General features: G+C 42.0%; 1 protein-coding gene across 10 annotated transcripts in view; it reads left to right on the top strand.

The window, feature by feature from the left end:
• Fry (FRY microtubule binding protein) overlaps positions 1-22790 on the top strand; it is a 493758-nt gene that overhangs the window by 184865 nt on the left and 286103 nt on the right. For 2 of the 10 annotated variants that reach the window (XM_070003010.1, XM_070003009.1), the window contains exon 1: positions 14145-14405. The exons of the other annotated variants lie outside the window; for them this stretch is intronic. In XM_070003010.1, coding sequence (XP_069859111.1) covers positions 14336-14405 — 70 coding nt within the window. In that variant the 5' untranslated portion in view covers positions 14145-14335. Of the gene's footprint in view, positions 1-14144; positions 14406-22790 lie in introns of those variants that run through there. 10 annotated transcript variants of the gene reach the window in all.

Below are 22790 nucleotides of genomic sequence, written 5' to 3'. Positions count from 1 at the left end.
AGTTCCTGTCTAGCAAGTACAAGGCCCTGAATTCAAACTCTAGGACTACCAATAATAAAAATAAAAAGGAAACAGTCTCAGAGAAATTCAGTCACAGGGGCCCATTCCTGTAATCTCAGCTGTTCAGGAGGAAAAGATTAGGAGAATCAATGGGGCCTGCCTGGGCAAGTGAGACCCAAACAATGATCCTTGCATGGTGGTGCATGTCTGTGATCCCATTACGAGGAAGACATAGGTAGGATTGCAACCTGAGGCCAGCTTATGCAAGACCTAGAGAGATGAAAAATAAAGCAAAACAAGAACAACACACACACACACACACACACACACACACACACACACACACACACACACACACACACACACACACACACACACACACACACCTCTTACATACAAAACATAGGTCCAGAGTATGGCTCAAGTGGTAGAGTATTTGTTTAGCAAACGAGAAGCTCTGACCTCAAACTTCAGTACCACCAAAAGAAAAAGAGAGAAAAGAAAAGGAAAATTTAGAAGAGCAGAGATGAAAATAATTAGTATTTTGGGAGACTCTTCCCGTATTAGGTGCATTTATCATCTATCTTTTTACGATATATTTTTATTGCTATTATAAAGATGTACCAGGGTGTTACAGTTAAAGTGCAGTTAAGTACATTTCTTCGTGGATAATGTCACCTCTTCCTTGTTCTCTCCTAAGTTTTTCCCTCCCATCCCCACTCACAAGTTATGCAGTTAATTTTCCACATCATATCCGGTGAGTATCACACTGCATTTGGACCTTTGGTCCCTCCATTTCTCAGCTCTCTTTCATTAATCTTACAGCAAAAGAGGGGATTGTTCCCACTTTATTAGTGGCTTAAGCCAACTCCCCAAAGTTTTCAGTGACTTGCGAGAAATCTTTCAGGCCTGGGACTGCAACTCATCTTTTGGTTGTTGTTGTTGTTGTTTTTAATTCCTGGCAAAAGATGGAAGTGGCTGATAGTTGTGCTTGTGCAGACATTTTACTTGGTGGGCGCTGTCTCTATGTCAGGGAAGGGAATAGCCTAGTGTCCTGGTGGGCAATCATCCTTAATCCTGGAGCCCCTGGAGGAAATGTTTCACCACTAGATGGGGATGGAGCAGCACATCAAGGGGACACAGTGCAAATGGAGACCCAGACATAAACCTTCCAGAAGAAAATAGTGAGCTGAGTGCTGGTGGCTCACCTCGGTCATCCTAGCTACTTGGGAGGCTAAGCTTGGGAGGATCATGGCTCAAGGCCAGCACAAGCAGTTTGTGAGACCCATGCTCAATAGAGAACTGGACATGGTATGGCATCTGCCTATTATACAAGCTATGGTTAGAAGTCTAACATGCATGTATTGCACCCAGGCACCTGAGTGAGCATCAAACTTTGAGTTGAAAGCGTTAGTACTAGCATGTGTGCACGCACCTGTGTGTGCATGAGCATACGTGTGTACGCCTGCACACACACAAGTTAGTGGAGAGAGTAATGTGTACTTATTGCAGATCCAACCTTTTAGCCAACAGATTTCTCCAAAGGCCTGCCATTGTCTCTTTCTCCCAAAAGTGTAGCAAAAGGCCCTTGTCCTTGTCTTTACTTTCCTGCCACCCGTTGTTGTAATAAACACACACATCAACTATGCGTGTAAAGAGTAAGATTCAAAGATAATGAATTCTTACATTTATAGACCAACAATTTCTAAAAATAGTTCCAAAGGATAAGGAAAAGAGAAACTTGCCTCGGGGAGCAAAGAAGGTGGAAAAAAAAAAAAGGCTTGAGGTAGGGTGGAGTATTTCTCCGAATACAGTTTCCACCCATCCTGTATTTATCCAGAGACCAGAGTGGCATTTGGATAAGACCCAGGCAAACCACCAACACATTCCTGGAGTGGGTGACTGCTACTTACAAAGCAACACCCCTGGCTTGTCCCTAACCCAAAAACAAAACATTGAGCAGGCTAGAACAATGACCAAGAAGGTGCTAGTGTTTTCTTTAGAATGAAGAGATGAGGAGGGGCCAACCACCATCTTATTTATCTTGCTCTTGTCCATGGATCCCTACACATCCAATAGTAGCACCCTGGAAATACAAAGGCCTTCTATCCTGAGATGGAACTTTATGTAAAGGGCAGACAGGTCACAGAACTAGGTGGATCACTGTCACCAGCACCTAGGAGAGTAGGGGATGATGCTCCCATAAGCTTGGATTTCTCCACTGCTAATACTTGAGGGAGAAATATTTAGACCCTCCATCTCCATCTCCACCTCCGTTTCCCAGGGCCTCTCATAGTGACCTCATGCAACCTTGCCTGTCTGCAAAGCTCATTACTCACACGTCCCCTCTGACTCCTTCCTACTCTGAGCTGGGCATTTGGAGCTGCTCTCTCTCCCAGCAGCCTCCTCTGAGAAGGAGCCCCTCCCTCCTACACAAAGCTCTGCCTGTCTGCTCCAGCAGCTTGGTGATTTCTCACCCTTTCTAAAAACACGCCTTGCTAGACTGTCTGCAGACTCCACTTGCCCCTTCTCCTTTCTCGGTTACATTTGCTAATGCTTCTGAATCCTGACAGGGGGGAGGGGGGAGAAGGAGATGTTCTTGTATCTGGGCCCTGCTGTCCTCAGGCAAACACTAGAGTCTTCTAAAAGGCAGGGATGACTGGGTCTGCACCAGGAGGCACTAAGAACAGATGGCCATTTGGAAGACTTGGAAGGTGAAATCCTTGCTGTTCAGGGAAGCCCACACTTCTTTTTAAAGTGGACACTGCAAAGGCATGATGCTGCCCATACCTTCCATTCTTCAGTGCTGCTGCCCTTCCTCTCAGAGATGGAACTGGGCTTTCAGCTTCTGCTTGCTTCTTAGCTTTTAGCTTCTGTCCCTCCCTTCTCCCGCTCCTGTTGACAAGGACTTGCTCAGTATATCTATTCTATCCATTTTCCTCGAAGCCCAACACACTACTTTGAAACAGCCTCAGTAATTTCATAGTAGATGTGTTGGTCATTTGCATATTATCTCTTTCTGGTGCCCAGTAGTTTTTTAAGATTTATTTTCTTGTAAAGATGATGTACAGAGAGGTTACAGTTACATCAGTAAGGTAATGAGTATATTTCTTGTCAAGCATTGTCACCCCCTCCTTTGTTTTTCTCCTACCATCCCTTCCCTCCCCAACTCCCACCATTCCTCCCCTCCCCAGAGTTGTTTCCAGCTAGTGTCTTGTGAGTATCAATTTTGCAATGGGTCATCCTCTGTCCTTTTTGGGGGGATCCTCAGTCATCTTCTCCTTTGAGTCACCCCGTATGTGTATCTTCAGGGGGTACCCTTGACATTTCTTTATAAAAACACAGAGGCTCATGCTTATCATCCTAATTACTAAGGCGGCTGAGTATTATAGTTTGAAACCAGCTTGAGCAGACAAGTCCATGAGGTTTTTACTTCCAGTAAAAACAAAAACAAAAGTAGAGCTGTAGCACAAGTAGGAGAGCAAAAAAGCCAAAGGAGAGCACAAAGACCTAAGTTCAAGCCCTAGTACTGGGGGAGGGGGAGAGATCAGAAGGTAAATCCATTGTCCCCAAATTAAATAATATATGCCAAACATTTACAGAAAACAAGTTATTATCTATTATTCTAATTCTCATGTGCTAGAGAGTTTCTATTCAAAGTATAGAAGAGGTTGGTTTGCCCAACCTCTTGATGAGATGAAGTATTCTATTTACATTATATAGAAAAGCTTCCTTTTCTTTAATCGTTCCTTCCTTTAAAAGTTCCTTTCTTTAATATTTTTTTACATGAAATCAAGAATACTGGTGATTTTTAAAAAAGGAATATTTGCTCATAGTCCTAAAAGGATTTATTTTTTTATCAATAAATCCTAGAAATAGTGATCACTTAATCATTTGAATGCAACTAAATATTCATTGATGCAGGAAAGAACTGTTAGTCTTTGGGAAAGGGTGGTTATGGATATAAATGAATTGTTCTGTTTTATTAAGCATTGGTTATCTGTGTACTTTCATTAAATATCAATATGCAAATCACACACTGTCTTCTGCTGTGTCAAAAAGACCTAATCCCTTTTTGTTTTGTTTTGTTTTTTTGGTACCAGTATGGGGCCTTGACCGAGGCCTCCACCTCTCACTTGGCTTCTTTGCTTAAGGCCACTGCTCTACCACTCGAGTCACAACTCTACTTCCAGCTTTTGGTGGTTAGTTGGACATGAAAGTCTTCAAACTTTGGTCCTCAGAGCTTAGCTTCCTGTGTAGCTAGGATTACAGGTGTGAACCTCCTGGCTCAAAACTTAATCTTTTATAACTACAAATTCACAGTCGGTATCCTTTGCTGATAGCTATGTTAAACCTGTTTGCATCTGAGTGTAAATAACTTCTCTGGTTGTTGCTGATGTTTGCGGATAAGATATAAAGTTGTCAGTACTCTGGTGATAGGGGTGTTGGGAAAAACTTTTCCTGTATTTTCTCTCTGCATATATGTTCATAAATATATAGTATTACATGTTGAGTATGCTGTAACTCAACTCTATAGATCTTTGAGGTCAACTCTTGGTATGGGCAAAATATATGTGAAAGATAGTCTGTCCTGGTTTGAACAATGGATTAATAATAGTCAAAGACACAGATTAAGTCTAAATTAGGTGGTGTGTCTGTATGTGTGTGTATGTGTGTGTGTGTGTGTCTGTCTGTCTGTCTGTCTGTCTGTCTGTCTGTCTGTCTGTCTGTCTGTCTGTCTGACTGTCTGGGTGTATATTAAGCTAGAACTCAGGGCCTGGGCACTGACCTTTAACTTTTTTGCTCAAGTTTGGCATTCGTATCACTTGAGTCACACCCACACTCCCTGCTTTTATGCTGGTTAATTGGAGACAAGAGTCTCATGGACTTTTTTGCCCAGGCTGGCTTTGAACCATACTCCTCAGATCTGAGCCTACCTGAGTAGTTAGGATTACAAGTGTGAGCCATCGATGCCTGGCTTAAATCAGGTTAATTTTGAGATGAATCTAAACTATCCAGAACTTCCACTCAGAGAGAGGTGAACACTGGGACCTCAGTTGCATATATATATATATATATATATATATATATATATATATATATATATCTCCTAAATATATGTATATATTTACCTTCAACTTTATTGGCAAGCCCATTTTACCTTTGTAGCCATCATGGGTGACTGGGGATGGGGGATCCCTCTATAGTAGCAGCGTCCCTTTTTCTCTCTCTTCCTAAACTGACTATGGACTTAAGGGGACATTTTGTGCTGTGTACTCTGGCTCCACTACTGCCAAGCTAGTATCATCTATCTGCACATTGGCTTAATCTTCAAAATGGATGCAATGAACACTAGTTACAGATGCTTGGCAACTGTGTTAGAGCAAAGACTCCCCTCCTAACAGCTTTTGAGTATTTGCCCTTGAAGTCACTATTCTGCTGCGTGGAGCAGAGTACAGGAAGTGGTCTGATTTTCTTTTCCCAGGGCAGAGGCTTGGGATCACAAGCCTTGATGTCACAGTTCTGCTTCATTCCCATGAGGTCATAATGCCAGGTTTAGAAAGATGCCCAGCAAGTGTGCTCTTTCGTGCAGCCTTGTCCTCTGACAGACAGCCGAGACCTCAACAAAGAACTTACAAAATGTCAGTCTTTGCCTTGAGTGACAATGGTTTATGGGAGAGGGGCCCCTCCATGCACCGAACACCAGTGGGTGATTCCAGCCTTTTCCCTTGCCCCATGTTGCCTCTTTGTTGTGGCCACCAGCTCCTTATAAAACTCCTTTGCAGAAGAGCTGAGTAGGGAATTAGAAAGGTAACAACAGCTGAGTATCGGTGGCTCAAGCTTGTAAATTTTAGCTACTCAGAAAGCTGATATCTGAAGATCATGGCTCGAAGCCAGCCAGACCAGGAAAGTCCATGAGACTCATATCTCCAATCAACTACTAAAACAGTTCAAAAGTAGAGGAGTGGCTCAAGTGGTAGAGCACCAGCTTGAACACAAAAGGCAAGGGGCAATGCCCATGCCCTGAATTCAAGCACCAGTACTGACAAAAAATAAAGACAAAAATATCTGGGTTCTGCTGCTATTGTTTTTGTTTTTGTTTTTTAATGCAAACTATTTTAGGGAACATGAGTTCTTGTTTCTTTCTATGCAGAAACAGACTGCATCAATGAAATTCTGTGGTATTCAAAAAATTTAAATGTGCTCCATTGAAAAAGTTATTTGCAGTGGATAGTAATGAAGTAAATGTTTTCAAGACCTACAGATCTATTTTTGTGATGTCTGTGTCTGTGTGTTGGATATTGTAAAGGAATGATTATTGCATTTTTAGGCAGGGCTATGTGAGCACCGTGAGCATCATTTTTTTTCTCTACTGTTTCATAGAATGTGAGTGATCAGCCCAAACTGTGCATTTAAAGTAGGTCAAAAGAGAAATCTGTTACTTATTTTAACACATTGTTCTTCAGGTGATCTCTGCAAGGCCTCTTGTTCATTCTAGAACTCAAAGAAATATGGAATCCTTTCTCCGTATTTGTTACCAAATGATGTCTGCTGCTTTCATTTTAAACTCACTAGGGGCTGCTTATTTTGATTGGGAACAATCCTTATGCAACAACATATAATTGTAGGACTCTCATACATTTAATTCTTTTTTAAATGTGAAATTGCTGATTGGATATTACTAATGCATATATATATATATATATGACTATTTTTTCTTCTAGTGATTTTTCTTTGTTGCTTGTGAGGCACATCTCTGTTATATGCATATGAATGTGGGTGTCACTCCATGACAAGGATTACACATGTGCACCCTTCCATTGGGAAAGGGGGCAGACTCCAACCCTAACCCAACAACTTAAGTTAGGTAATGGCTCTGGAGGTGGGCAAGCTTCCATTCTGCCTAGCTTTGTTTCACTTTTTTCTTTCTTAACACTATGCATTTTAGCTTGAAAATAAAAAAGAATTCCAAGGTGCTAGGAAAGCTGAAATGAATCATGAATCAAAACACAAACCAGCCAGGCACCAGAGGCTCCCACTTGTAATTTTAGCTACTCAGGAGGCTGAGATATCAATATATATATCATGTGAAGCCAGCTACAGTAGAAAAATCTGTGAGACTCTTATCTCCAATTAATCTGCAAAAAGCTACAAGTGGAACTGTGGATCAAGTGGTCGAGAACAAAGCTGAACAAAAAAGCTAAAGGACTGCACCCAAACTTTGTGTTCAAGTCCCACTGCCGGCACCAAATACAAAAACAACATATGCAAAAAGAAAGAAAGAAAGAAAGAAAGAAAGAAACCACAAACAGATTGCATTTCTTTTATTTTATTGTTATTTTAAAGGTGATATACAGACAGGATACAGTTATATAAGTCAGGTAATGAGTAAATTTCTTTTTGGACAATGTCATCTCTTCCCTCACTCCCAGTTTTCCCCACTTGTCCCCATCCACAAGCTGTATAGTTCAGTTTCCACATAGTGTCTAGTGAGTACCACGGCTGCATTGGTTCACCCTTTATGCCTCCATTTCTGTTCCTACCCTTACCCTCCCAAAGACAGATAAACCAACAAGACAAAAGGGAAAGAAAACAAAAACAGCAACAAAGAAAAAAAACTCTTGTTTTCATTTCCTGGAGTTCATTCTGATAAATATTATTTCATATGATTAGAGGCACATAGTCATTGTGCCTTTGTGTTCCTCTCCTAAGAACGTTCTTCTTTGGTCTCACTCTGCATGAATGCCTAGAGTCCTATATATTTTTCATGTCAGATTGCACTTCTGTTGCATATCTTTCTCCCACAGGCTGCAGATAATCTTAGACAGGTATGGTCTGCCTGGTCCCTCACTCAATGAACATGTTTATTGCATGAGAACTTATTGTGTGTGGCAAGCAGAGGGGATTACAAAATGGAGGAGACCCAGGTCCATTGGAAAGAGGAAAGGACTAGGAACATGGCAGGGGGGAGACAAATGACACCAATTGTGAAATATAGCCTCTTTCCCTCTTCTATGCTGTCACCCAGCAAGCTGAGGCATAGGGGATGTTGGTCATTATCTTCGCTGTAGTCTCTTGCTCTTCTACCCTCCCTAGTCTGTTTGCCATCCTATACATCCTATACATCCACATCACCATATAGGCTACCCACCCTCTACATAGTCTTGAGCTTATGCATTCTTGCATTAGTGTTCAGAGCCAATCCTCACCTATCACTACTTTGAGAGCTGAGCTCAGGCCCCATTTCTCACTGTGTCCCTGAACTTCTCTACTCTGGGTTAAGTGTCCCTATAGGGACCAAAACCTGTATAATGAATCAAATTAGTGTGGAGAGAAAAAGAACTCTTCTCCCATTTCCTTCCAAGGACTACAGCCCCAGGGATCCATTTTTTTTTTACCCTGGTAAAAGCTAGACTGGAGGGAGGAGAGGAGTCTAGTAGAACAGATAGAACCTAAAGTCTCTTCATCAGTGATAATAGAAGGTCTTGGCATCTCTTTCTGAAATTCTCTTAAGAAATTGATTCTCAACTTCCTTGTGATTCAAAAATACTGCTATGACATCCATTGATGATGATGATGATGATGATGACGATGATGATGACGATGATGATGATGATGATGATGATGATGATTGGTGATGATGATGATGTTGGGGCGGGGCAGAAGTGACTCTAAATTGGCTAGACCTAGAATTTACCAGCCATATACTTTGACCTTATTTAATGCTTCTTTAAGCCTCAGTTTTCTTGTCTGTAAAATGGGATAGTAGTAAAATGTATCTCATAAGTTTCAAGTAAAGATTAAATATGGTTTAGCCCAGCATTTTTGTTCAATGAATATAGATGGTATCATTGATCATTATGACTCAATGTCTTCTTTCTACCTTGATGCCATTTCCTCACCCTTCTACTGTTATCTTTCCCTCAGCCCCAATTTCTCAGCCTAATTTCCTGCTTAACAATACGTGGTAGGTTCACCCAAGATTTTAAAGGTAGGATTACTTGTTTTACAGGAATGAAAGCTGAGATAGCTTTAGGTCATTTTGAATAACTTCTGAAGTCAGGAAACAAGCCTGGGACAGACTCCTGAAATCAACCAGGATCTTTATTGTGTTTTAAAGTACCTTGGTCCAGGTGCTCCTACCAACCACATTATTTTAAATAAGTTCCCCCAGAGAAAGAGAGGAGACAAAAGGGCCTATGCTTTCTTCTAGCTCATTGCAGGTGTCATTCTCTTTGATTTGCAGACGTTTCAACAGAACAAAGGCCTTTTCTGGTTGTCTTTTCCTTCCTTCCTTCCTTCCTTCCTTCCTTCCTTCCTTCCTTCCTTCCTTCCTTCCTTCTTTCCTTCCTTCCTTCCTTTGTTCCACCTCCTCCTCCTCCTTCTTCTTCTCCTCCTCCTCCTCCTTCCCTCTCAGAAAGTACTTGAATGAGAAAAAAAGTAGAGAAGCTTTGGGGATTGACAGACAGAAATCCATCTCCCAGCTGCTGAAACAGGCTTCACAGGGAGACCTAGATGCCATTAAAGACATTCCCTTCTAAATAGTATTTAAAATTTTATGATAGTTTCCTTTGAATTTATGTATGATTGGCCTTCTCTGCAAGTTAGTAAATTTATAGTAGTATCAAAAGCTTTAAAAAAAAAAAAAAGCTAGTTCAGATCTCTTTTTATGAACACTTAGAGAATCTCTGTATGTTTTAGTCATGAGATGGAAGAGCTTGTGTGCTTACAGCAGTTGAGTTTACATGTCTCCACCTGCCATCCCAAATAGTTATTGTTGGTATTCCTGTATAAATTGTTTTTTAAAAAGTATTTTACTAGCCGGGCATCGGTGGCACACGCCTATAATCCTAGCTACTCAGGAGGGTGAGATCTGAGGATTGAGGTTCAAAGCCAGCCTGGGCAGGAAAGTCCATGAAACTCTTATCTCCAGTTAACCACCAGAAAACCTAAAGTGGTGATGTGGCTCAAGTGGTAGAGCACTAGCCTTGAGCCAAAGAGCTGAGGGACAGCGCCCAGGCCCAGAGTTCAAGCCCCATGACCAAAAAAAAAAAAAGTATTTTACGTTGGCTGGGAAGGTGGCTCAGTGGTAGTGTGCTTGCCTTGCATGCATGAGGCCCTGGGTTCAATTCCTTAGCACCACATGAGTAGAAAAAGCCAGAAGTGGTGCTATGGCTCAAGTAATAGAGTGCTGAAGAGCTGAAGAGCTAAGGGACAGTACCCAGTCCCAGAGTTCAGGCCCCATGACTGACCCTCTCTCTCTTCTCCCTAAAAAAAGAGTATTTTACTTTAAAACAAAACAGGTTGGTAGGGATAAAAGTGGTGGACAGAACACGTGACAGATAACATGTGACTCAACATGATGCTCTAGTTCTCCAGAGGCCTTGGGCTCCTGCTCAAATGTTTCTTCTTCCCATAATGCTTTGAGTTCCTGTTCAAACATTTCTTCACATAATGATGTTGGTGCCCACGCAACCAATGAAAAGCACCAGGGCAGAACATGGACAGGACATCAAGCAATCATCACAAAGCATGGGGAGAGGAAATATGGGAGCAGCCCACAATATCATAAACTACTTTCCAGGAGGAGTCCACTGGCCTCCCCTTTTGGGGCTCCTCTCTTTGCATAGTCTTTTTTTTTTTTTTGGGTCCGGTCATGGGGCCTGAACTCTGGGCCTGGGCGCTGTCCCTCAGCTCTTCAGCTCAAGGCTAGCACTCTACCACTTGAGCCACAGCACCACTTCCGGCTTTTTTCTTTTTGCTTATGTGGTGCTGAGGAATTGAACCCAGGGCCTTGAGCATGCAAGACGAGTGCTCTACCACTGAGCCACCTTCCCAGCCCTGCATAGTCTTTTGATACTCTCCTTTCCTTGTCAAATATACTTGTTTAATCTGCTTTTTTTAAAAAAAAAATTATATTCTTGCTAGGCCTGGGTAGCTCACGCCTGTAACCTTAGCTACTCTGAAGGCTGAGATCAGATCTGAGCATTACAGTTTGAAACCAGCATGAACAAGAAAGTCTGTGAGACTCTTGTCTCCAATAAACTACTCAGAAAAAGCTAGAAGTGTCTGTGTAGCTCAAGTGGTAGAACACTAGCCTTGAGAAAGAGAATTTCAGGGACAAAGCCTAAGCCATGAGTTCAAGCTCCAGGATAGCAGGGGCATGTGGATACACATGTATGCACGCACGCACACACACACACACACACACTATATATATATATGTATATATATACACACACATATAAATGTGCATATATATTCTTGAGTACTTAGGAATTCCTAATATGAATGAGCAGGAATAATAATAAAGTTTAATAATAAGGAATAGAATAGGATGGTATGTTTATAACAAATGGTAGCATCCATCCTGAGGGCTTTCCATACATAATGTCATTTACTCTTTAGGACAACTGTAGAAAGTGGGTCCAGAGATGCTAATTTACAAGTGAAAGAAACAAAGCCTAGTAGTCAGGTTAGTAGCTTTCCTTAGGGCTAAAAGATAGGAAGGGCTGATGCCTGATGGGAACCTGGGGCCTTTCCTTGAGGGCCAAAGCACTGTGCCAATTCTTTCATTGCCACTTAAAATAGGACAGACAACAGATAAGGGAGTAGGTTACACAAGCATTAAGGAGTTGAGATAGATGGGAGCAGAAAATGATGTAAGGGGGTGACATTGATTGAGATGTGTTATTCTCATAAATTGACATTAAATCCCTTCATAAATAAATATTTCAATTCATGACTGAGGGAAACTTCAGTTCATAAATTTGAATTGAAGCCTTTTTGTACTACCACTTAAAAGAAAGATCAAAAATTTGTTTTCAGATGGAGTGATAGTTTTGAAGTAAAACCTTTGGGCCTTCTTTTATTTAGAATCCATACGAAGTCCAGGAGATAAAAGAAAAGGAGTTCATCAACCTTAGCATGCATATGAATTAGAAAGAAGTCTATAGCCAGGCACTGTTACAGCCTGTCTATAATCCTAACTACACTGGAGGCTGAGATCTGAGAATGTTTGTTTATCATTAAACTTTATTTTAATGAGCCTCAGAATTCTTTTGACAGATGTGTGTGTGTGTGTGTGTGTGTGTGTGTGTGTGTGTGTGTGTGTGTGTATGTGTGTTTGATTTTTAAAGCCAGTAAGGGCAGAAAACTCTAAAAGACTCTTATTTCCAGTTAACTAACAAAAAGCTGGAAGTGGAGGTATGGCTCATGTGGTAAAACATCAGCCTTGAATGAAAAAGCCAACCCAGAACCTGAGGTCCTGAGGTCAAGCCCCCAAAGTTAGAAAGAAGAAATTAGAAAGAAAATTAGAAAGCAAGCAGGAAGAAGGAAGGAAGGAAGGGAGGGAGGGAGGGAGGGAGGGAGGGAGGGAGGAAGGAAGGGAGGGAAGGAGGGAGAGGAGGGAGGGAAGGAAGGAATGGAAGAAAGAATCCACAAGGAATCAATCTGCTGAGAGATTTCATGAGAATAAAATGCTGTGAGCAGAGTCTGGAGGCAGAGTGGTCCAGCGCTTGCCTTTGTTTAAATGGAAAGAGTTTGGAAAGCTCATTTTCCTAATAAGCTGGGACATTTCAGAACATAGCTCTAGAAATGCTATTTAGTATTCAATTGTTAAACATGTTTATCTTAAAAACACATTGGCAAGGTGCACTGTATTCATAAACCAACATGTTGAATTAAAACCCCTTTCTGGGGCTGGGAAGGTGGCTCAGTGATAGAGCACTTGCCTTGCATGCATGAGGCCCCGGGTTTGATTCCTCAGCACCACATAAACAAAAAGAAAAAAAATAAATAAAACCCCTTTCTGCAGATACTTAAAGATTTTTTTAATTAAAAAAGTAAAAGTATATTCATTTTCCTTCCATTTCTTAAGATAACTGTGAATCTAGGAAGGTATGGGGGAGGAGGGTTGCCTAACATGTGTTATGTTAAATAATTTTCACATAGTCTTATTCTTTTAGAAAAGGTTAATATAAATGTCCCCATGGGATGGGGGGGGGGGGAGTTGAGATTCGCTGGGCCAAATCTCACCTGCTCAAGCCTCAGCCTGTCATTCTTAAAATACACCAGTTTTCTTTAATACCCCAGTCCAGCTGAATGATCATGTGAAACAAAGCTCACACTGAAATCAGAACACTTGATATCGGGAATTCATGAAGTTAAAAAAAAAAGCCTTTGTACACCGAATGCTTTGGCTTGCTTCTCTTTTTACTACATATAACATCAGATTCATGGGGCAGCAGGATTCTTAGAAATTGGGAGGATTGAGAAATAGGTCCGCGATGGAATCCCTGGCATTCCGTAAACAAGCAGGGTGCACAAGTCAGGGCTTGGGGGGGGCCTCCTTGGAAAAAGCCTCGCATTTCTGGGAGTGAGCAAGCAAAGGCACACACCACCTGTGTGTGTGTGTGTGAGTGTGTGTGTGTGTGTGTGTGTGTGTGTGTGTGTGTGTGTGTGTGTGTGTTTGTCTAGCTTTTCCATCACCAAAGGAGGCTGCGACCAGATGCGATTGTGCAGCCTGGTTTACCGCAGCGTGCCGCAGTTGTGTAGGTTTCAGAGACAGACAGCAGGGGAAGTAGCAGGCGGATCCCCTGCCCGGCCCGGCTTGGGCCCTGGAAGCTCAGGAAGGCCCTGCTGAAGCCGGCAGATTTCCTCCTCCTCCTTCCTGCAGCCCAGGTTGGAGGCCGTGTGAGAGAGCGGTGGCCCCGAGTGGAGACCCTCACAGGGCAGGGGCAGGGACAGAGAGGGCAAGGGGCGGAGTTCCTGAGCCTGTCCCTCAAGCCTGGGTGTCTACGGTGTGTGTGGGCAGGGAGGAGGCTGGCCAAGAAACCCTCCCTCCCCTCCTTCCCTTCCTTCCCCCCCACAGAAAGCGGATCACGGTTCAGGTGGGGACTTCCTCGCTGCTACCCTACCTGGGTTGGAGCAGAGTCTGTGGGCGGACCCGCAGCAGGCATTTCTGGTTATGGTAGCCCAGAAATGAACACAGAGCCTGCCTTCTGGGAGGACTGCGAGGAGATAGATCAGCACTCGGCAAGTAAGAAGCCCGTCCTGGCCCCAGAAGAGGAGGAGGAGGAGGAGGAGGAGGAGGAGGAGGGGGAGGAAGAAGAAGAGGAGTGGGAGGAGCAGTGGCTGAGCATCCCTCTTAGGCTCAGCGATGGGCTTTAAATGAGGGCTCCCTGCCCGCGCTGGAGGTGGATCTGCAGAGCCTCCCTCCCAGCTCTGACCCGTGGCTTACATCACTACCCCGTGTGACAGGCGCCGCTCCACGCCTGGTACCTGCTCCTTCAGCAGCCTCCCGTCCGTCCGTCCCTCTTTGTATGCTGCAGACATGGCCAGCCAGCAGGATTCCGGCTTCTTTGAGATCAGTATCAAATATTTGCTGAAATCTTGGAGTAATAGTGAGTACTAGAAAATAACCTTTGTTTGTGTGTGTGTTTGTTTGCTGGATGTTGCGTAAGGTTAGAGAAATCAGATCTGCACCACTGTTAACACATATCTGTGTGGGCCCAGGAAGTTTTATTTAATTTTTATTTATTTATTTATTTGCTTCCATCTGCTGGCGGGGGGGGGGGGATCCAAATGTCAGGGGCTCGCTTAAGTGCTTCGGAGCTGCAGTGGAATGACAGACAATCTTGTTTGCTTAATTTTCAAGTGGCTATGTGGCCCTTCTGACTGGCGAGTGTACGTTCGGGCTTCGAGGGCTGCAGTTTCCTGGCTCGGTGTTTATTTGATTTGCTTAGAGCATTATCTAAATATTTTGTGAAGTGCAGTTTAATCAAAGGGGTGTGGCAGGGTTTCTGAATACTTCGTAATTGTTTTATTAGGGTATTGTCTGAAGAAAAAACACTCCTCACTAGTCCAAAACCTGAAGGCTTATCTTTTTATTATTATTATCATTATTATTAATATACCCAGAGGCAGTTACATATGTTTTGTTTTAGAATGCCATTTAATACTAGCATTACAAAAATCTTCATGTTTCTTCTAGTCCAAATAAAGTGCATTTTTGTGAAATATAAACAAATGAGACTTGGCCCCAATCATTCATTCATTAGGCCATTCAGAGAATATTATGGCTTCTGAAGTTCTATTTCTGACCTACATACAGATTTTAGCAATACAATTTCAAGGCGGCAACCTCTAACCCATTCCTAATACAGGGTCAGACAAGAAAGAAAGAAAGAAAGAAAGAAAGAAAGAAAGAAAGAAAGAAAGAAAGAAAGAAAGAAAGAAAGAAAGAAAGAAAGAAAGAAAGAAAGAAAGAAAGAAAGAAAGAAAGAAAGAAAGAAAGAAAGAAAGAACTGAGGCCTTCAGGTGATCAGTAATGTCTTGTATTTTTCTGAACAGTTTAAAAACAAAGTCTTCTGTGTTTAACCAACAGTCTTTGTACATGCTTCAGATGAAAAGATTGGTTGGCATTATAGATTTTGAATTGCTTTGCATTAAATTTTTCCCCAAGAAAAATTTGAGTTTTATTTGGTATATACTAATTAGCCTACCTGAATCGAAAGAGGTGTCAATTAATGATCTCTACAAATGACCTGGGGCCAAGGTTGTTCTTAAGTAAACAAACCCTAGTCTGGAGAAAACCTGGGTTTATAAATGGCTTAGAGAAAATGATGACAGTACCTTCATCCTGAAAGTATGGGGTTATGAGGTTCTCAATGATATCCATAGAAACCATTTTTCCCAGGGCTTTTTCACACTCTTGTATACACTATGGAGCTTGTGTGCTGCTGTTTTTCTACAAATGGGAAGCCATTTGGGAGGCATAAGGTTGCCCAAACACCACTCTCTTATTGGTTAAAACCATAATCATTTAACTTGAATTCATTATGTGTATACTTCATGCTCAAGAATGAATCTTCCTTTGTCTACTCTTTGATTAATGAAAAGAATCTGATATACTAGATACCTTATAGCGCATTTTTTTACTGAAAAAAAAACTTAAGAGTTTGACAGTAGTGTGTGATCTTTAATCAGCATTTAATTATTCCAGAGTCTGACTATTTTTTCCCCCATCAGTCTTTGTCATTGCCTAATTCAATCTTAAAACATCACGATATGACAATACTGAGTCTGGTGGGATTTCTTTTCAAATCACAGCCCTGATCTATTTTCAGATGACTCTAGACAAAGCGTAAGTTCTTTCCTAAACTCTTTTCCTTCTCCCAGCACACATATCCCAACAAGGACTCAGAAGGACTGTTCAAGTCTCCTTCTAAAGTATCTGTATAGTTTCAAATTCTCCCAGTTGCATCAGCCAAACATTTAGCTACAAGATGTGGCTAAGGAACAACCCCAGAACCCTGTATCTTAATTCCTTTATCAAGCAAGACTGCCCTTGGTGAATCTCCAGTGTTCTTGGGGGGAGAGGAGGCCAGAATGTTTTTTTAGTCCTTTCTTGAAAGAAAAAAAAAATATAGTCCATGTTTATCTTCTTAGAGCTTGTTACAACACTTGCCTGATTACAGCCTAACATAGTTTTCATTGCTAAGTTTCACATCGTTTCAGTAGCAAGAAGAAAAAGGCATTTGTGCTGAAGGCAAAGTAGGAAACAGCAGCCTTAGGGCTCAACCTCCTCCTAACTTTGCCTGGAGGAGGCACTGGATGAGGCACTAATTATGCCTGCCCATGCTTGTCTACCAGCTGAGGTTGGAGAGGTAAAGGTGCCCGCCCACATACCTGGATGAAGAACCTTCCCCCTAATTGTATGATGTGATTATTTACAAAAGCACAGCAATTAAAAAGCAATAAAAACAACAGGGCACCAGTGCCTCACACCTGTTATCCAACTACTCAAAAGGCAGAGATCTGAGGATCATCATTGGAGAACTCCAGGAAATGCTTCTCTCCAATTAACTATGAAAAAGCCAGAAATGAAGATGTAGTACAAGTGGTAGAATGCTAGCCTTGAGCAAAAAAGATAAAGGATGGTGGCCAGCCCTTGAGTCAATCTCCAGTGTAAGCACCCAAAAAAAAACCCCCAAAAATACAGTGAAACAAGCTCTGTTGCTATGGCTGCTTGCTTTGCTAGATGATAGTAAGAGGAAAGATGATTTCCTAAGCGTTTTCTGGTTAAAGTTTCCATTAAAAAAAAATGTCATATTGTAGGGAAAATGTAATTTTATGTACCCTTGTCTCCTTGGAAGAATTAGCAAGCCAATTAAGTAAATCAGTCGTTCCTTGGCACGTTGTAGAAGCTTTTTATTCAGTATTCAGTTTGACGTTCTCCTCTTCCTTGCCACGCCCATCCTGTCCGGCTGCCCTTTAAGTTTGAATGGACAGAGCTGGAAATCAAATGCTCTGATGTCTGGAAAACGTGCCCTGTATACACCTCACTGAAGTGCTTCCTTACGCCCTGGACACCTTGCCTGTTGCTCTTTTTTTCCTTTCCCCCCTCTTCCCCTTCCCCTTTCCCCTTCCCCTTCCCCTTCCCCTTCCCCTTTCCCCTTTCCCCTTTCCCTTCCTTCCTTCCTTCCTTCCTTCCTTCCTTCTTTCCTTCCTTCCTTCCTTCCTTCCTTCCTTCCTTCCTTCCTTCCTTCCTTCCTTCCTTCCTTCCTTCCTTTCTTTCTTTCTTTCTTTCTTTCTTTCTTTCTTTCTTTCTTTCTTTCTTTCTTTCTTTCTCTCTTTCTCTCTCTTTCTCCTCTTCTTTTCTTGTCTTTCAATACTGCTCTTATCTAGCAGTCTACCACTTAAGCCATTAACTCCATTTCTAGCCTTTGGGCATTTAATTGGACATAAGAGTCACACCAGCCTTTCTTGCTCAGGCTGGCTTCCAGTCATATCCTCCAATCTCAGCCTCTTAAGTAGCTAGGATTACAGGCCTGAGCCCCCAACACCTGCTTTCCTTCCTAACTCTTGTCCCAATCTTCCCCCTTGCAGAGCAGTACCCCAGGCTACTGCCCCTTGCTATCTGTGGCCACAACCACCCTTCTCAGTTGTATCTTGATAAATGAAAGGCCCCTCTTCCACTGAGTGCCAGTGGCCAGCATTCAGGACCCTCTTTCAGCTACTCAGTCATCCTCTCCTCTTGCTTTTCTGCTCTAGGCATTCTTTTGTCTTCTTCTCTGTCTTCCATCCACTGATTTGCTCCCACGTTCATTCCTGTGCACGTGTCAGCCCCTGATCTTCCACATCCTCACCAAGAGCACATAAGGTACAGGGCCAGATGGGCTTGTTTCTGCTCCCCAGCTCCTGTACTTGTGTGGCCTTGGAGAGTTTATTCATAATTCCATGTCTGTTTCTGCATCTGTGAAGTGGAAGAAAAAAGGGGGGTGTGCTCCAGCAGAGCCAGTGAGGTGTGAAGATAGCACTTGGCATACTATCTAGCACACTGTAAATGCTCAATAAATGTTACAATAATACTTGTGTGTTCAAATGCTTTCTTCTCTGCTAAACTCACTGAAAATTGGGCTTGGGCCATTCTTCCCTTAGCCTTGGCATCCTCAGTGGGTTATTTTATGAGTAGTCAGTTCTGGCTACACCACTGGAGAAGGGAGCTACGTGAAGAGATGCCAGTAAGTTATTTGCTTTGGGTGATTTTTTTTCCCCCCTCAACATCTACTTTTTAAAATCTCCCACCATTTTACTTTATTTTAATTGATGATGATGATAATGATGATGATGTAGTTGCCCAAAAGCGTTATGAGGACAATGCTTCTTAGTTAATGTTACCCCTTTCTTCATTCTCCCCCATGTTCCTCTTTTCATCCCTGCCCATGAGTTATCTAGTTCATTTTTATTCCATTTTATTATTTTCCTTTCATGATACAGAGGACCAAACTCAGGGCTCTGCTCTTTCTCAGCTACCATCAGAATATTCCTACTTCCCCTAAGTACGTACCTTCTGGCAGCATAGGAGTTGGCCCAGGAATTTCTCAGTAGCAGAAAAATCACCTTGGGCTTTTAGGTTAACTACAGAGTGAAAAGTTCCAAGCTTTTTTTTTTCACAGGGAGGGATGGCTTTCCTGGCGTTCCTACACAGAGCTGGTGTGTGGGCTCTTGCAGTAGTCTGAAAGCTCTAAATGGCTTCCTTGTGTTTGTAACCCCCCTTCCATCCCAGGATGCCCAGTGTACACTGGCCCAATGAGTGAAGGTACATTAAGATCCATTCAACACCTTGTTTTTTCCACAGGGTAGTCTCCACCCTTCCTATAATATTTGACAAACCTTGCTACACCCTGGTGGAAATCTTTTGCATGCACGTTAACCTCTTTCAGGTTTGTAGAAGCCATTCACAAATAGTTGTGTGATGGGGGTAGAACTGAATCATCTTGGCAGTAGGCAGAGGTCGGTGTGCATTGTAGTAGGTCCAGCATTGCTCTAGAAATACTTGCATCCTTTCATTGAAGACTCAGATGCAGTGTTCTTCAAGTACGTTGCAGTAAGGGCATTTGTATTTGTGTTGGTAAGGAGATTCTGTAGCCTAGAAATGTTGGTTTGTGTGGAGTTGAGTTTGCTCTGGAACCAAAGAGAAATTGTAGGCAAGTACGGATGGAATGCATCTTGAACTGGTGGCAAAGCAGTGGTTTGGTTTTCTTTTTGTTTGTTTGTTCATTTTTGTTGTTGTTTTTGTTTTTGTTTGTTTTTTGCCAGACCTGCAGCTTGAACTCAGGGTCTGGGCACTGTTCCTGAGCTACAGCGCCACTTCTGGCTTTTTCTGTTTATGTGGTACTGAGGAATCGAACCCAGGACTTCATACACTCTACCACTAAACCACATTCCTTGTCCCAAAGCTGTGCTTTTAATGCCTGGTTGTATGATGGCAAAACTCCAAGAATCCTATGAGAAAAACTTAAGAAAAAGTTAAAGACTAATGTTAGGTTTTTGTCATTTTGTTTTGGTTTTGATGTTGGTACTGGGGCTTGAATTGAGAACCTGGACCTTTGGCCCTTAGCTTTTGTGCCCAAGGCTTATGCTCTACCACTTAAGCCACAGCTCCACTTCTGGCTTTTTGATGGTTAATTGAAGATAAAAGTCTCATAGACTTTCCTGCCTAGGCTAGCTTCCAACTGTGATCCTCAGATCTCAGCCTGCTGAGTAGCTAGGATTACTAGCCTGAGCCACCTTGCTTTAATGTTAGTTTTACTCTAACAATGAAACCTACTTCAAACATACTTTACAAGTTTGTTTTGTTTTATTTTGTTTTAAAGAAGGGGATAACTAAGAAGGTTCAAAGAGTTGCCTAAATCCAGTTAGGTGGTATAGCTCCTGCTCCCCTGAGCATACATTACATCCTTTTGTGTGTGTTTGTGTGTACATGCTGCTCTTGTTGTTTTATTTTTTTGTTTACTCTGGTTTGACTTGGGTTTGTGGAAGTTTGTCATTTGTTTATTTGTTTTTGGCAGTGCAAGTCATGGGACAGAATGCCTCACCCATACTAGGCAAGTGCTCTACCACTGAATTATGTCCCCTGCCCACTTAGTCCTTTTTTCTATTATTATTATTATTATTATTATTATTATTATTATTATTATTATTATTATTATTATTATTATTATTATTATTATTGGTGCTGGTACTGGACCGTGATTTTAGCGTTTTGTGCTCTCACTTTTTTTTTTTTTCACTCAAAGCTGGGGCCCTATCACTTGAGCCACACTTTGACTTCTGACATTTTACTGGGTAATTGAAGATAATTGTCTCTTGGATTTGTTTGTCCCAACTGTCTTTGAACCGTGATCCTTTGATCTCAGCCTCTTGAGTAGCTAGGATTATAAGGGTAAGCCACTTAGCTCTTTTCACAGAGGAAAGATCTAGCACTGTTCAGGCAGGGGAGTGGTTACAGTGTCCCTGAAGCTCACAAGGTTGACTCAGTGGTTTCACTCAGTCTCCAGGACTGTTAGGTCACTTCTCCTAGAGTAGCTTGCAGATCTTATGAGAAGTAAAATCCCATATCAGCGCTTACACTTTCCAAATAGAAAGGGGTTTATATCTCTGGGCTATGGTCAAGACAAATCAGAGATATTTGATTTCATATCAATGCATGAATAGCCCTAGAATAACAGTAACTGCCATCCTGTGTCAACTCTCATGCTTGGGACTCAGATATAGGGCAACCACATAATTATTCATTCAATCTGGGACAGTTGAAAGTGAAAGTTAATGATTATGCTGGAATATTGGATGTCATCTGCTACTGCCCTGGGAAAAAGGGGCCATCTGACCTCTCTGCTTGTTGTCTTTGTTTTCTTCTATACAATGAGATTTTATTATTAGCTACATTGAATGAGGGGTGGGAGGGTGGGGGGAGTGGTGGGGGGTAGAAAGAGTGGAGACAGGACTTAGGAAAATTATTTTCTCAAAACCAAGGGATCTTAAGTACCATGGACTCCCCCCTCTCCAGTTTCTCCCTCAATACAACAAATAATTTCACTGTTTTTGTCACCAAAGGGGAGAAGATCAAGAACACTGTTGGAAACTGTAGGTATTTACATTTTCATTGGCAATACCCCTCAAGCCCCTGAACAGTGTGTCTCTTCCCCTTATTATAAACACTCAAAAGTCTTCCTGTCCCTGTGATCTTTTCATTAAACACGTGTACACTCTCACAAAATAGTATTATAGTAACATGGTGTGCTTTTGTTAATTTTTTTTTTTTTTGGTGCCAGCCCTGGACCTCAAACTCGGGTCTGTCCCTGAACCTTCTTTTTGGTCAAGGCTAACACTATGATATTTGAACCTCATGGACCCAGTACACTGCCTTTTTGGTGATTCATTGGATAAGAATCTCTGGCTGAGCTGAATCTGCCTGAGCTGGCTTCGAACCATGATCTCAGCCTCCTGAGTAGCTAGGATTGTAGGCATGGGCCACCCAGGCTCCTGGTTCTATTAAAAATATTTTATGTTAATTTTTAACAGGTGTACATGAATGTATAATTCAGATGGCTCCAGAACTGGGGTGGGCACCCATGGTGACTTACTTTGCCCATATGAAGCCCTGGCTTTGATCATCAGCCCTAATAAACAACAATAAAAAATTATGTGTTTGTGTATGTGTGTGTACACTCACACGTTCATACATGTGCCATGAATGCATTCAGGTCTTTATGTTTGCCTGCAATAAATGGCTAGAAGGACTAAACAAATAAACAAACATCTGTATGGCTGGGTACCAGTTTCTCATGCCAGCTGAGATCTGAAGATCATGGTTTGAAGCCATCCTGGGCAGGAAAGTACACGAGACTTTTATCTCCAGTAAATGACCAAAAAAGCCAAAAGTAGAGCTGTGGCTGAAGTGGTAGCATTCTAGCCTCAAGCAAAAGAGGAACAGCACTTAGACCCCGAGTTCAAACTCCAGGACTAGCAAAAAAAAAAAAGATTTTTTTTTTTATTTTTGTTTCTTTTGATTCTAGTTTCCTTACATTGTTACATTGTTGAGATTTCTCTAATGGCTTGTATTTCAGTTTAGGAAATAGTAGCAAACTTACTTTACCTGCTAGATATGGCCTGTTCCTCCCTAAATCCATCTACAAGACTGGCAGCACAAAATGATTGAATTTCACCTTCTTTGCCCTCTTTTGCATGCTGCTTAGTAAAGTTGCCAACAAGAATTGAAATACTTCAGGGCACAAGGCAAAGAGCAGTAGGAGATGACCTGCATAACTTGACAATCTGGGAAAAAGTTGCCAGTATTTTCATGTTTCAGTGGATACAAATATTCTCTTTATGTAAAAGACATGTTTCAAAACTCATTTATTTACACATTTTAGAAAAGTGTCTTGTGTGTTGCAATGAAACCCAGGCCCTTGGGCATGCTAGACAAGTGTTCTACCACTAAA

This window comes from Dipodomys merriami, unplaced genomic scaffold, assembly GCF_024711535.1.
Source record: "Dipodomys merriami isolate MVZ:Mamm:240054 unplaced genomic scaffold, mDipMer1.0.p SCAF_6, whole genome shotgun sequence".
In the NCBI taxonomy this organism is placed as follows: domain Eukaryota; kingdom Metazoa; phylum Chordata; class Mammalia; order Rodentia; family Heteromyidae; genus Dipodomys; species Dipodomys merriami.
Note: the sequence above shows the minus strand (reverse complement) of the source record. Positions and strands in the feature narration are given on the sequence as shown.